Source organism: Salminus brasiliensis, chromosome 3 (assembly GCF_030463535.1).
Source record: "Salminus brasiliensis chromosome 3, fSalBra1.hap2, whole genome shotgun sequence".
In the NCBI taxonomy this organism is placed as follows: domain Eukaryota; kingdom Metazoa; phylum Chordata; class Actinopteri; order Characiformes; family Bryconidae; genus Salminus; species Salminus brasiliensis.
In genome coordinates, this window is record NC_132880.1 from 1037957 (window position 1) to 1053747 (window position 15791).

The following is a 15791-nucleotide window of genomic DNA, read 5'->3' on the forward strand; positions in this document are numbered from 1 at the left end:
TATTAAAAGAGCTGATCCTGCTTCTGTTGGAGTAACTGTGTCTACTGTCCAGAGAAGAAGACTTTCTGTTAGATTCTGGAGTAGGGCATTGCTGTGAGGATTTGATTGCATTTAATGCGTTAATGAAGTCAGATCCAGATGTTGAATAATCTGCTCCTGAGAGTCCTAGTATGTTGGCAATACTTCTTCTCCACAGGGACTAGACAAGCTGTGTGTGCATTTGCACATCTGTGTCAGCAATGGGTGCAACTTAAAGTAGCTGAATACATTCTTTAGAATGGGTGTCCACAAACATTTGGACATATAGTGTATGTACTGTAAGTGTATATATATATATGTGTGTGTGTGTGTGTATGAGATGGTGCAGAAGCTGGAGGCTCCGACGGTTCCTCCGTTAGGTGCTCCTCATTACTCTGACTCCAGCTCAGGCCTCACTGATCAGCACAGCAGCTACCGAGCGCTGAGCCACTGCCTTCGCACCGACATCTTCCCTGGTGAGTTCAGATCACTGAGGACCTGCCAGATGCAGTTAGTCAGCCGAGACATGCTAGGCTAATGTTGCTAGGCCCAGCAGTGGCAGCTTGGCAACCTGGGTGTTGAACCCACAACCCTGTCATCAGTAACCACTGAGCCACCACTGCCCCTACCTAAAAATAGGAAAGAGGAACCACTCAATTTGCCATGTGTACTGCACACATAGGGATTAACCAGTCCGTGCAGTGAACACACACACACACACACACACACCGGGGAACAGTGAGCACATGTACCCTGAGCAGTCGGCAGCCCTAGGGGAGTTTTCTGAATTTACATTGCTAATAAAACTGGTGACATGATGAGCCTCCGCCTACCGACCCCCAACCTACCCCCAACTGCCCCCTGGGCACCACAGCTAGGGCTGCCAGCTGCTCAAGGTACATGTAGTCACCCATTGGTTGTGGGTTTATTCCCTGGGTTTGCCAAGCTGCCACTGTTGGGCGCGCAACACGATTCCTGATGAGTGTTGTTACGTACACTATTTGGACAAAAGTATTGGGACACCTGCTCATTCATCATTTCTTCTGAAATCAAGAGTTTAAGAATCCTGCTTTTTTGGAGTAACTGTCTCTACTGTCCAGAGAATTAGACTTTCTACTAGATTTTGGAGGAACTGCTGTTGGGATTTGATTGCACTCAGCTACAAGAGCGTTAATGAGGTCAGATCCAGATGTTGGCCCCACTTCAATATCCTCAACTCCCCAACTCATCCCAGAAGTATTTACACCCCTCTAGCCCATGCCTGGCATTAGGCATGGTCCAATGCTGATCTGCTCCAGAGACAATTACAAAAGTACTGAAAATGATCACTGGGGGTATATGAGCTGCTGTAGCTTGCTACTTTCTCCACTCTCACATTTTCTGCTGTTTGGGGGCTCTAATAGCCTCAAAACTAGTCTGATTTCATCAGAGTGTGCTTCTCATCTGATTTCTACACTCGCATTGGAGGCAGTGAAGTCTAAAGTCTCTCTAACAGTCAGAGTCCTCTAGGCAATGGTCCTGTTGGCCGGGCCAACAAGCCATCCCTGCCTTTTATGGATGCTGGACTTTCTGTATTGCAGGACACCCTGTAGCGTGGTCCACTCTGGCTAAAGACTCCTACGTCAATCACACACCGCTGTCTCCGCCCCCTGATCCACAGCGCTGGTATGGCCGCAGAACTGATGACCTGAGTGAGTGCCACTATGTCCATCCAGTAGCTCAGTTTTCTGTGAAAACCCTGAAGAGCAGAAGGTCCCTAACTGTCCGTCCTCTCTCCTGGGTTCCTCTGCAGTGAGATGGACTGAGAGGAACATAATCAACCAGAAGCTGCAGAAGGCTCTGAGGGAACTGGAGCACAGGGGCGTGGCTAAATGAGTTTTACACACACACTCAACTCAACATCTAACTCTTCACCAGCTGAACCTTAATAAAGCCACAGTAATGAAACTATTACACAGCTTGACTCTGATTAAAGTACAAGTGTAACACCACACAGGCAACAACTGCTCCAATCTACACTTTTATGAATCTATTTATATAGAAATGTACAGTGACAAAACTTTGCATGGCCTGAACAATATAATCATGCCATCAGCAGCTCAGTAGATCCATTTCCCTCTTTTTTTTTTAACTTCTGAGAACATTTTACCCAGTGGAAAATCTTGGAGCTTGTAATTCTGATACAGTCAGAGCCTGCATGACGGCACCTGCATCCATCAGTACTCAATAACTCCAAACCAGTCTTTTTGACATCCCATATATTTATTACATATATTTGTATATTGTCTCTGCCATGCAAAATCTCATATCTCCAAAACAGCAGCATTACAGGAGAAGGAGAAAACCTATTGAACTTTTAATGGAAGTTAATGTGCAAAGATTTTGGTCCAGGTCATTTTGGAGCATTTCTGTTGGTCCATTCCTTATGAAATTCTGATACAACATCAAAAACTCCAGATCCTCTCAAGTTATAGAAAATCTGTTTTAAGCAGATCAGCTCTTCTTAAAATGTTTCCTTAACATTTACATAAAAATGACAAGCATAAGCATCCCAGTACAGAGTCTGCCTAAGTTGTTTAGAACCTGAAAACAGGTACCGATTGGACTCCTGGCACTACTTTAAACCGGTTTATATTGTTCCTATCCAATAGAAGGTTTTCCCTGATCAGTTGAAGATTATTCTTCTAGCTTGTTGGGTTCAACTGGGCTCTATTTTAATTCAGTGTATTTTCCACCTTCTAGTATGAGTAATGAAGAACACTGGATTAAAAAAAATTGGTTTTATTCCACTGATATTCATCTAATGATTCCCTTTGACAAGCTAAGCAAACGCTGGATTGCATGAGCATATGAATTCTCACATCCACATACACCACATAACAGTGCACCATGATGTGACATCAGCATGCAGGTAATCACAGATTTTCTACCTGGGGGGTTTTAGAAAATGTAATGCGTAAAATGCCAGTTACACCTGTTTGAATGAAACGTGTTAAAAACTGATTTGCTGTTTTACTTGTTTCAACACAGAATTCAATTTTGTAATTTAAATAAAAACTGATATTGAATCTAGAATACAGTATTTCTCTGAACCCTGTTTATACCATAGCTAACTCCACTGCTTTACGATTTAATCTGAATGTGGAAGTCTACACTGTTGAAAATAGTGCTGGTGTTTGTTCTAGTGGCCCGATTTTCTCAGAAACACTGTGCTTAAAGCATGTTCTGCTGCTCAAGTGTGAAACCACAAAGAAGTAATGCACGCAACGGCACAGACTTTCACACGCTGTTAAAAGGAAACAATCAAGGTCAAATATTTCAAAATATTGTTTCATGGTCGTTAGCATCTTTAAATGACTTGTGGACCAATGACCAGGGCCCTTTCTGCTAGTAGAAGTGTGTAGAGCTCTACTGTCTGCTCTGATTCAGTCAAATCAGAGCTACAAAACTGATAGGGTGTTGCTTTACAGTACAGAAGGACAATAACCCAAAATATGCTGATGAAGCAACCTAGGAGCTTCTTAAATGGCCAAATCAGTCACCTGAACTCCACCCAGCTGAGCAACTTTTCAGCTTGGGGATCCAGATTGTTACTTTTTTGACCCAGTTTAATTTACTGCATTTGCTACAGCTAGTGCGAATCACCAAGAACATGGGATATATATCCACTGATACTCCTATAATGATACCTGATGAGATATGTGCTAGGCTAATGGCTAAATCCAGCTGACCAGCGGTCCCATCCATATTGCTGTCCAACATCTGCTCCTTTGAGACTAAACGGGTTTATCTAATTTCATAGCACATCACACACTTCTGCACCTCATCCCCACCACACACATTCAGTACTGAGTGCTGTGTCAGTGCTGCACTGTCCTGTATCTGATTACTGGACATGGGCTTTTTGAGGGATTAACTGATTTGTAATTTTGTAATTAAATGAGAAAAAACCCTGAACTTTCTCTGAACCCTGTTTATACCATAGCTAACTCCACTGCTTTACGATTTAATCTGAATGTGGAAGTCTACACTGTTGAAAATAGTGCTGGTGTTTGTTCTAGTGGCCCGATTTTCTCAGAAACACTGTGCTTAAAGCATGTTCTGCTGCTCAAGTGTGAAACCACAAAGAAGTAATGCACGCAATGGCACAGACTTTCACACACTGTTAAAAGGAATCAATCAAGGTCAAATATTGCGTTTCATGTTGGGTATCTTCTCAGCTGGCATTCAAGCTAACAAGATAACATCTTTTTAAATGACGTGGGGATCAATGACCAGGGCCTGCTTGTCAAACATGGTGCCATCTCTGTTATGATATGGGCTTGTATGGCTGCCAGTGGAACGGAGTCAGAAGTGTTTATTAATGATGTTCTGCTGAGAGAAGAAGCAGGATAGAAGAGTGCAGAGCTCTACGGTCTGCTCTGATTCTTCCTCAAAATCCACGGAAGACGAGCGTCCAGACTTTTTACTGTCCTGCACCGAAGTGGTGGAATGAGCTGGGTGTCCGAACAGCAGAGTTCAACACTCACTGTCCTCAAACCCAGACTGAAGACCCTCCTCTTCTGAGAGGACTTGGGTGAAGAGTAGAGTATTGTGGTCTCCATATTGACTTGTGTTTAGTAGAGTCTAATATTAGAGGATCTGAATTTTAGTCTATTTAAACTAGCTGAGTAAACAGTGAAGCTCTTCTGTAAGATACTCTGGAGAAGAGCTTCTGCTAAATGCTGTTAGTGTAAGTGTAAAATGATTCGGTCAAAAGCTGAGTTAGTCACCTGAACTCAACTCACACAAACAAGCAGCAACTGAAGACTGGCAAACTGGCCAATGAGTTCACAAGCATTCAACAAGGTGCTGACATGACAAAACGTGCGTGCAGCCCATGTGCCGTCTGGTGGTTACCGCTTTGTGGTTTCTCGCTTTGCAACAGAATATGATGAAAACATGTTTTTCTGAGACGTGGGCCCCCCTACAACCTTCTGAAATTCTGCAATAACCTGGGGCGTTTTTATGTATAGTTTTTTTGGTCTGTTTTTTTTTGGCATGGGCATAATTCTGGCCATAGTCTCGTCCACATAGCACTACCGGCCTGTTCTGTGTTATTGTAGGCTCTGTACTGTGTACATGTGTTTGCTTATAATGTCTAAATGGTTTATGTCAAGTCAAGTCAAGTCAAGTGGGTTTTATTGTCATTTCAACTACATACAGAGAACACAGTGAAACGAAACAACGTTCCTCCAGGACCATGGTGCAACATAGACAGTGCATACAAGACACAAGTGCAACACAAACAAACAAGTGCGGACAGACAACACAGTACAGACAGAGGATAATAAATAATGACGGTAGTGTGCAAATTGTGCAGTGTGTAATAAATAGAGTCCAGTGAGGTAGTAAAGTAAAGTTATTAGTGCAATGCTTTGTGCAAAAATGCTTCCCCTTTTTTCCTGTGGTAAATGGTTGGAGAGAGAGAGAGAGAGAGAGAGAGAGAGAGAGAGGGAGAGTGTACATGTACCAGAAAAATATCAGTTCAGAAGTTGAGTTGTGTTGAGGAGTCTGATGGCTTGGGAGAAGAAGCTGTTGCAGAGTCTGGTCGTGTTGGACCGGATGCTGCGGTACCTTCTTCCTGATGGCAGGAGGGAGAACAGTCTGTGTGAAGGGTGGGTGGAGTCATCCACAATGCTGGTTGCTTTGCAGATGCAGCGGGTGGTGTAAATGTCCATGACGGAGGGGAGAGAGACTCCGATGATCCTCTCAGCTGTCCTCACAATGCGTTGGAGGGACTTGTGGTCAGAGGCTGTGCAGGTCCCAAACCAGGCAGTGATGCAGCTGCTGTAGTATTATTGCTAAAGCTGAAATCTTGAGGACCTCATTTCAAATTTGTTGAGGTGGTGTAAGAGAAAAAACATTTTTAGACTGTCCAAATACTTATGGTCATGATTGGATTTAGAGCTTCACATGCTGGTATGTGTGTTTCATAGTATTCAAAGTATTAGGACACAGATTGTCTGGAGCTTTATTTAAAGTTTAAGTATTATTCTCCAGTATGAAGCAAGACTCATTTGCATGTTGTTTTAGTAGCTTGAATATGACCCAAAAAAAATCGAACACAGATAAATATAAAAAAAAACGTCCCTCCCATTGGCCAGTTTGATCCTAAACTTCTTCCTAACCTTAAAGCGATGCATTTATATAGTTTCTAATATTGTGTTCATTATGAATTTAGAACAAAAGTAGTTGCTACACTCTTTGAGGAATCCAATCCTTGCTCTTACCCACTGAGTGAGTGTTGGTTCGCTGTTTTTGAGCCAAACAAGAAGTAACACCGCCCAACTTTAGTTACAGCCTTCCTCAAAAGATTGAAAAAGATGAACTTGAGGGTAGAAGGTATAGATCCTATACAGCAGTTGCTGACGTGGCTGTCGTCGTAGAAAGGGAGTTGATGTGGTGAAGAGTTCTGCTGTTATTCTTGTTATCAGGTTTACATTAGTTTACCCAAAATGCACTTGGGGAAAGAGATGGCAGAGAAGCTTAAGTAATATTAAGTAAAGAAGTAACAACTGCCTAATTGGATATCGTATACTGCTAAATACAAAAACTGCCTAGATAAAAAAAATGGACAATACTCAACAGCTTCATACGTATGGTTCACTACTAAATACCTTCATGTCTTCAATCCCAAGCCTTTAGTTAGTACAGGACTAGTACGAAATTAAGATGAAGGATCTTGAAAGATACAGTCTTCAGAAAGAGTTTTAAGCAAGCAGCTGCTCAGCTCTTCGGACATCTGGGGAAAAAGTTTGGGACTGGGAGGGGCAGTGTGGGTAATCCCAGTAATTTGGTGCAGGATTGTCCAGATGCTGGATGCTGGACACTTCTACTCGTCTACTCTTCTGGACACTTCTACTCTTCTACTCTTCTGGACACTTCTACTCTTCTGGACACTGCTACTCTTCTACTCTTCTGGACACTTCTACTCTTCTACTCTTCTGGACACTTCTACTCTTCTACTCTTCTGGACACTTCTACTCTTCTGGACACTTCTACTCTTCTACTCTTCTGGACACTTCTACTCTTCTACTCTTCTGGACACTTCTACTCTTCTGGACATTGCTACTCTTCTACTCTTCTGGACACTTCTACTCTTCTACTCTTCTGGACACTGCTACTCTTCTACTCTTCTGGACACTTCTACTCTTCTACTCTTCTGGACACTGCTACTCTTCTACTCTTCTACTCTTCTACTCTTCTGGACACTGCTACTCTTCTACTCTTCTACTCTTCTACTCTTCTGAACACTGCTACTCTTCTGAACACTGCTACTCTTCTACTCTTCTGGGCACTTCTACTCTTATGGACACTTCTACTCTTCTACTCTTCTGGACACTTCTACTCTTCTACTCTTCTGTAAAATAACAAATAAATATGATTTTTGTGCAATTAAAATGTTTTATTTTCAGAAGGAGAATCAGACAGTAAGTTGTCATACAGACTCAAACAGTAGACAGAATAAACTACAAATCAAAATATAGACATATAACATAAAGGAATCTTAAAGTAAAAAAACACAGTAAAGCGATACATCAGATCAGATTTAACAGTCTCTGATCAGAAATCATAGCTAACATTTTTATAAGAGATGGTTTATAATCTAATAATCACCTATTCTTTCAGGTCAGGTATTTAGATGCTTTACAGGTTCTTAGAAATACAGTCAGCCCTGTGTTTATTTCTGCTATGATTCGCCTTCACGCCACCTTTTTAAGACCATTCACTCTATACACTCCTATTCTGTAGCTCATCCAGGTTTGGCTTGGAGAGGATTCTCAGGTACCCTGGAGGGTACTGAAGCAGACATTCTCTTTTCTGCCGAAAACACTTTTGATGAAATGTAAATTATTAGCTGCTCCCTAGAACACACATATCAAGGCCATTCCCTATACAGCATCTTCACCTCTTTGGTGCAATGCTGCATTTGCTGATATGGTTTTATATTTCAAGTATTATGTAAGACTATGTCTTTGATATTTATGGTCTTTATAGCATTATATATCTCCAGTGTGGCTCACATTCAAAAGTTCACAAAAGACAAAAACATTTTTTCCATGAGCTGCCTTTCCTGCTCCGCCTCAGCTTCTTTTTCGACGAGTTGTCTGCCTGAGATTGTTTCTCCCTCATCGTATTGAGAAGTCTCCGCATGCCTTCATCAGCGAGGATCTTATTCCCACCAATTTCTCCTGCTGCCTCCATCACCTCCTCCATCACCTTTATCAGCGGCTCCTGGAGGATGAATCTGCGAGTCTGACACTCGGCCACGTCGGCCTTCCCGCTCAGAGCGCTCAGGCTGTGGACGGCTCTTCTCACTTTCTTCTGGAACTCAGCTACAGCAGCTCTCTGCTTCTTCAACTTCTGACTCTCTTTACGGATCTTCTCTTTCTGGTCACGTTTCTGCTTGATCTCGAGCTCGGTCTGGGAAATCTTGGACTTGTAATCAGACACTTTACTTCTGTACTTGTCCACTTCCTCCTCAGACTCTTTCTTCTCCTCTTCAGCTATTTTTACAGCTTCTGAAGCATTCGAGAGTTCTACTGCTCCACCAATGACCATGGCAGAACCTGTAAGGAGAGAGAACGCACAGCCAGTGTCATTTTATCCATTACAAACGAATTGTAGTTACATCAGTACAAGTACAGTGCCTCATTATGAGTGATGGGATTCCCACCAGCGATCCATCCAATGACTGGTATTAGAAGCAGTCCTGCTCCGACACCCGTCAGAACCGCAGCATTGTGATATCTCTCTTCTTGTTTCTGAAGAATGTCTTGTGATAAGTTTAATTCTCTGTTTGCCATCTCCAAAGAATATTTAGACTGTTTCAGTATTTTATTATTAGACTTCTGCTCTATTTTTAAGTTGTCTAAGGTCTGCTGTGTAGCTTTCATCTCTAGTTCAAGTCTTCCCTCGTCTCGCGTGAGGATCTCAATGTTTTCATCCAGACTCTTCAGCCCCGTACTGGCCTCCTGCTCTGACCTCTCCAGGCTCTGCTTGGCTCGCTCAATCTGCTCTCTGATGTAGTCATAATTGGAGATCTTCCCAGTAATGGAATCTACATCTCCACCAATGAGGGCCTCGTAGACTATGCTGATGGACTTGAGACCATCTCTCAGAGGTTCAACAACGGCCTGAATTGAGTTCTTCACCAAAAGACTGTGAATGTAAACATAAAAGAGGAAAATGAAAGAAGTTACAAGACAATTGTCTCTGAATTTTGCTTCTTAATTTAATGTAAAATACTGATTTTTATGTCTTGTCTGTGTGTGTTTGTGTGTCTATTGTTCAACTTACTCAGAAGAACAGATTTGGCTCATGTTAATCTGACAGATAAAGAAAGAGAAAGGATTATCACACAGAGACATCATGATACGGTCAGTACATTCACTGAATGCTTGAAAAATTAATTAGGCAGTCCCATCTGAACGATTCACTAAATTCTTTATTTATTTCAAAGGTTTAGACATTAGTGTTCTTCCTCTTTTGTTGTAGCTTATTAAAATCAATAAAAAAACAAGATGTTTTGACTTGACTTGTGAAGGGTGAAAGGGAATAAATCTATTTATTTTTATTCAACATCATTACTTATATGATAAACCCAAAACACAAGGACTTGGTTTAGCTTTTATAGTAAATTGACATTTTTAATTCTTCTAAATTTTTATTCTTTTTTGTCTTGCCTACTAGTGGTCCCGTCAGCAGCTCTAACACATCCCACAGTGGAAAGACCCTCTGTTCCCTCAGTGGAGATGCAAGATGACCAAATAACAGCCAAAAGTTTCAAAACAAAGACTTTTCTTTTTCTCTAAATTTCTCTGTTGTAATACGTTCTGATGGAGAAAAACCACTGAACGCAGAACATCTTACCTCCAGTTAGTCCTTCTTCTTCACCTGTTATTTGTGCTCTAGCTCAGCTAAGATGATCAGCTGAAATGAGACTGAATGAGTTCCTCCTTCTAGTGTAGCAGCACTGCTCAGCTGGTGGGCTGGACTTTCTGATCGTACAGGCAATAAATATGAGGTGACACTCCTTTAGTCCTTCATTCTTCACCTTTCAGACCAGCAGAGCTGAGAGAACTCCATCCACACCTTCACTGAATAACTGAACAATCAAGGTAGGAAGATGTATTATTTATAGTTTGATCGGTTAATAAATAAAGTGCAATAATCACCTGACCTGCCAAAAGTGTAGCTGTTAATTACTTAATTATTATCTTCTCAAGGCAAAGTCTACTAGCCACATTTTACAATTGACATCTAATATACCTTGATAACTGCAAAATAAAAAAACCCTGGAATGTGTTTATGAAACATGGAAACAAGGTCATCATGTTTTAAATGATCTGTAAATAATGCTAAACATTTAATACTTATAAAAATAGAAAACTAAATAAAGAAACTGAGAACATAAATATGTAAAAACTAGGACTTCAGTCAGACTAGAACTAATTAGGCTTGTTGTAAGAATGTCCTCAACATTCAGATTTTCTTCTGTTGTTGTCAGAATCTGCACTTGAATAATTGCTGAGTTATTGACCAAGTTGGGTCAATTTGACAAACCAGCTCTGGGTCCAGTCTGAATGAGCCCAGTATGACTGGTTAATGGTTTGACCCAATGGACCCTTTGTGCTGGGGTATGGATCTTTTCTCAATTCTTGGGTAATAACAACTGAACTTTACAGAAATGCAAGCTAGGTTAAAATAATAAAAAAATAATATCCAGCTCAGAAGATTCCACTAATCCTCATCTGGAGAGCCACAGTATGATGTAAAAATAGTGCCACAATCAAACCACTTACTAAAAGCTTTTGGATTTTGAAGAGACACTAACTGAAGCTATTAGAACAACCTTTACACTTTTCTGACCTAAACATCACAGTCTATTTGTGAATAGACCTTAGACAAGTTGTACAACAACACAACTCAATAATATCTCAGAATTAAATTCTTTCCAACTACAAGAACTGAAAGACTTTTAGCTACAAAAAGTGTTTACGAGCTAAGATTATTGCCAAAGTAAGAGCTAATAGGTCCTGACTCTGTATAGTGTCCAAACTTTTGCACATGCCACAAAAAGACCCCAGAGGTCACTGTAAAAACTCATTAATGAACAGCAGTAAAGCACATAAAATCATGCAGATATAGATCTAGAAAACCCATTGCCATCTGTAAGGAAGCTGAAGCTTGGTCATTTTTGGAACTTCCTACAGGACAATGACCCCAAACGTACCATAAAATCCACCAATGCTTGGTTTCAGACGAAGTCCTGTAAGATTCTGGAGTGGTCGTCACAGTTGCCTGACTTAAACCCATAGAAAATCTTTGGTGGGATCTAAAGGAGATGCAGCAGCAGCAAAGCCAATAATAGTAAACTGGAGGCCACTGCCCATGAGGAGTGGGCTAAGATTAGATGCCTGGTGCCTGGCTGTGCCTCACATTTGCAGCACGTCAGAACAGTAGAAGGTGCTCTACAGTACTAAAGATGCTTGTGATGAAGGAGTTGAGTATTCTCAGACGGCAGTCGTGGGTGAATGATTGTGATTGCATTGTAACTGTATATTAAATACATGCTGTTTGTTTTAGCAGGAGCAATTAGAAAATGGCTTTTCAAGTTGCAAAGACCACTCAAAACCTGACCACAGCTGAAGAGATGAGAAACCAAACCAAGCTTGTGATGCAGCCCTACGCCAACTGGGAGGAGTACCTGACCCCTGCACCGCTCTCCATAGCCATACTGGGAGAGCTGGTCTTCATCTCTTCCAAAGAAGATTTCTCCATCAACAAAAACCCACCCAAGGACGGCTACCAGCACATCAGATACCCAGATTCATTTCGGGCCTGTCTCATGCAAGTGTGCAACTCTGGCTGGTGGGCTTTCAATGAAGCCCACAAGAACATGGATCAGATTCGGCTCCACACCATGACCGTCCCAGACTACATGAAGACCGCTGTGAAGATTCTGTTCCAAGGCAATGATGAGGTTGTTGAAGCCCACCTACCTGACCAGCTGGAGAACATTCGTGTCATTGCAGACGACTGTCTTACACTGGCTACCTCAACAGAAAAGCGCTTCACTGACGTCATCAATATCATCCAAGAGCTGCTGGAAGCGTGTGTAAATGCTGAGCACTTTTATGGAGAGGAGCTGGAAGTGATAAAGAAGAAACTGGAGGAAAACAAATTGAGGAAACAATCATCAGAAGAAGCTGTTAAACGCTCTGAGAAGGCAATTCAATCTATGGAAACAGAACTAGAGGCAGCAAAAGAAAACTATTCAAATGCATTGGATTCTCTGCCCAGTGGCTGGAGCATGGTGGGTATGGATCTGGTTGAATCTTTAAGTAATAGCTTCTCAGCTGTAGTAACAGGACTGACATCTATAGTGACTCAACCAGTGATCCAAATGTGCAATGCTACAAAAACAATTTCAGAGACATACCAAGATGTAAAAAGCAAGCACTCTTCTGCAGATGGAGTTGATAAAATAAACATCTACAGCAAGTCTGCAGAAATCGTGATGTGTGCAGAGATCATTCAGCAGTTTGTGCAGAAGAATGACATTGACTGGAAGAGCCTGTATGATCAGAAGAAGAAAACTCCAAAAACAGATTTTGTGAAGGATCAGTTCATTAGAATTAACAGGGGTTTAGAAAGATTCCCAGAATGCAAACCAAAGAACCACGCACAAGAGTTATGTGAAGAGGCCATAAACATCTGTGAAGATCTGGCAGTATACGCACCTGATGGGAAATGTGAAGAAGCCAAAACAAAGGAGATGATCCAGAAAATCAGAAAACTGACTGAATCAGCTCGTGCTTTTGACTCCAAGAGCAAAGATGTTACAAAATCTCCTTCTCTGACACCAAAACCACCCATGATGTTCAAAGAAGAGAGTAATCCTGAGAAGAAGAGTGCTTCAGGAAGGGCATCAGAGAACGCCAGGTTCCGTATAGAGCAGAGCCGAGCTCAACTGAACAAAACCAGAGAAACCTACGAGAAGAGTGTGGAGAACATGGAGAAGAACCAGAAGGAACTGACTGAAATCCTCATCTCCATGAGAAACTGTGAAATTAAAGAGATAGACTTTAACACCACCATACAGATGCTGGTGAAAGGGATGGATGCCATGGGGAGGGTGAAGGAGCAGTGGGAGAAGATGGTGCGCTTCTTTCAGATGGTCTCCAGCATTGTGAAGATCAGTCTGAGCAAACCTCTTAAAGATTTCGCCTCCACGTCTGAGAAGACTCAATCTCTCTCCTACAACGCAAAGCTCTTCTCCAAAGACCTGCTCTACAATCAAGCCTTTCAAGCCAGTAACATCGCCAGCCTCGTCCACATGATCTCAGCAACCTACACTGAAGTGTCTGAGAAGTATCTGATGGATCGGGTCAGCTCACTGGGGAAACTGATGACCATGGACAAGGAAAAGCCAGAGTTTGAAAAGGAACGTCTGCAGCTACAGAACTCCTGTGATAAAGCTCAGAAAGGCATTTTATGCCTCGTCCTCAAGAACAAGCAGGAATTTGAAAAGAAGACCAAGTCTAGGCTGGAGAAGATTGACAAAGAGCTGCTGGCCATTCTACCCAAAGCTGCTCCACAAGAGATGAAGAGCATTCAAGCAGCTGTTGAGAGTGGATTTAATAAGCAGGAAGAAGAAGAGGAAGCAGGATACTACTGAGTTTATATGCAGAAGTCGTCTTCATTTAATTTCAATATTAAACTGATGCTGATGATAATTACCTCTTTGCTTTGATGCTCTCCACATTAATTTTGCTTAATGAAGACAACATTTTCTTTGCAAATCCGTCTTAAATTTCTGTATTAATTATTAGATTTGCTATTGTTAGCTATACAATGTAAGTCATATTTAGAATGGATCACTTTTGTTCTCAGTAAAAAAAATAAATGAAAGCATAAAAAATATTAAATGATTAAAATGTTTAATTACAAGTATGGTTAACATATGTTGTGAATCATTTGGAATATACTGCATATATAAACTGCTAATGTTTCTAATTTGCATGCTAACATAAATATGCAATGGCTGTCAATCACTGTTTGCTTTTTCATTTTGAAAATAAACTGCTAAATATCAACCAGCAGGCTCTGAAAGATCCACAAGATGGCAGCACATCATATCTGAACAATGATGTCAGCGCTATCACTTTCCAGCAGCATGATGATTTATACACTGTTCCATAACTTCTGTCCTGAGTGCAGTTCTCCAAACAGCAATACCAGTAGTGTGCCTAGATACTGACATAATGCTTGGAACTTTTTAACAGTATGATTTTTTGATAATGAGAAAATATGTTACAAACAGAAATTCATAATTATTATATAAATGTATAAAAACAAATCAAATGCTTTTGACCTACGGCCAGAAACCGGTCGATATAAATTAAAATCACATTTAAATAGGACACATTATTCCCATGTTATCACATGGTGCAGTTTGAACATTTGCCAATTGGCTCCCATATGATAAGTGTAGCAATGGGCCAGAAATTAAAATATCATTTTAACAAATGACACTGTATCCTATATCGGCCAAGTTTACTTTTTTGACACATTATAAACACTAGTGCAATTCAATGTGCCCTACGTTGAAATTTAGTTAAACTGAACTTTATAGTCATTAGACTAATACAGGGTTGTTAGGCTAAGTCTCCAGTGCAGTTTAGGTAAAGATGTGATCCAATAGTGCAAGGACAATAGACAAGACCTGAGACATGGTGCACAGACAATAAGTACAAAGACAAAAAACACAAAGATGTGCAAATGGATGCATAAAGGCTGGGTTACTATACTAAGAATAACATTTAATAAATATACAATCAACGACAATTGGGTGTGTGTAAATAGAATAGTGTAGTGTAGTGTGGAATAGTAGCGAGTGAGTTTGTACTGTGTATTCTGAGGCAGACCAGGTCTGATGTTGTAAACAGCATCACACATGTAAACAAGGTATAGAGTGCAGTAATGAGTACAGCAGCTAGTGCTCAGGTTAAGAGAAGAGTACACAGCTTATTTACAGTAGACGGAAGTTCCAGTTAAAGTGCCAGTTTATGCAGTCCCTGAGCAGGTGGATCAGAGTGTAAATGTGAACTGGGATGGTTAGTGATCTGTAGCAGTCTGTATGTGTGTGTTCAGGTTGGTGTTGCTGGTGAGACCAGTTTAATAGCACGTGGGAAGAAACTGTTCCCGAATCTGGTGGTTCTGGCTGTGATGTTCCTGTACCTCTTTCCAGATGGCAGGGGGTTGAAAGTGGCTGGGGTGAGTGGGGTCAGAGGAGATGCTGATGGCTTTCCTCCAGCATCTCTTGTTGTAGAGGTCCTGTATGGGTGGGAGGGTGGCTGCAGTGATGTACTGGGCAGTTTTCACCACTCTCTGCAGAGGCGCTACTGTACCAAACTGTGATGCAGCTGCTCAGGATGCTCTCCACAGTGAACTTGTAGAAGTTGCAGGGGAACTGATGTGGCAGGTAGACTCTCACCAGCCAGTGGGGGTTGTGGAGGCATTGTTGGGCTTTCCTGATGATGTGTGATGTGTTGAGTGAGCAGGTGAGATCCTCAGATATGTGGACACAGAAGAATGTGAAGTTTCTCACTTTCTTCCCTGTATGATCCCTCAACATTGTTGGTGATGTTGATGATTATTGTTGTGTTGTCTGCAAACTTGATGATGGTGTTGGAGCTGTTTTTTTGCAATGCAGTTGTAGGTGT

The 15791-nt window shown here is 41.4% G+C and overlaps 2 protein-coding genes across 2 annotated transcripts; one reads left to right on the top strand and one right to left on the bottom strand.

Annotated features, from left to right (window-relative positions):
* Nucleotides 1–8080: 8080 nt before the first annotated feature.
* On the bottom strand, nucleotides 8081–9383 carry LOC140551025 (uncharacterized). The gene is made up of 3 exons (XM_072674394.1): nucleotides 9361–9383; nucleotides 9029–9222; nucleotides 8081–8630 (listed from the first exon to the last, which is right to left on the bottom strand). Exons 1-3 carry the CDS (start codon nucleotides 9381–9383, stop codon nucleotides 8095–8097), a joined length of 753 nt encoding a protein of 250 aa, XP_072530495.1. The 3' UTR covers nucleotides 8081–8094.
* Nucleotides 9384–11665: 2282 nt separating this feature from the next.
* Nucleotides 11666–13781, top strand: LOC140551133 (uncharacterized). The gene has a single exon (XM_072674499.1). It carries the CDS (start codon nucleotides 11666–11668, stop codon nucleotides 13742–13744), a length of 2079 nt encoding a protein of 692 aa, XP_072530600.1. The 3' UTR covers nucleotides 13745–13781.
* The last annotated feature ends 2010 nt before the right edge of the window (nucleotides 13782–15791 follow it).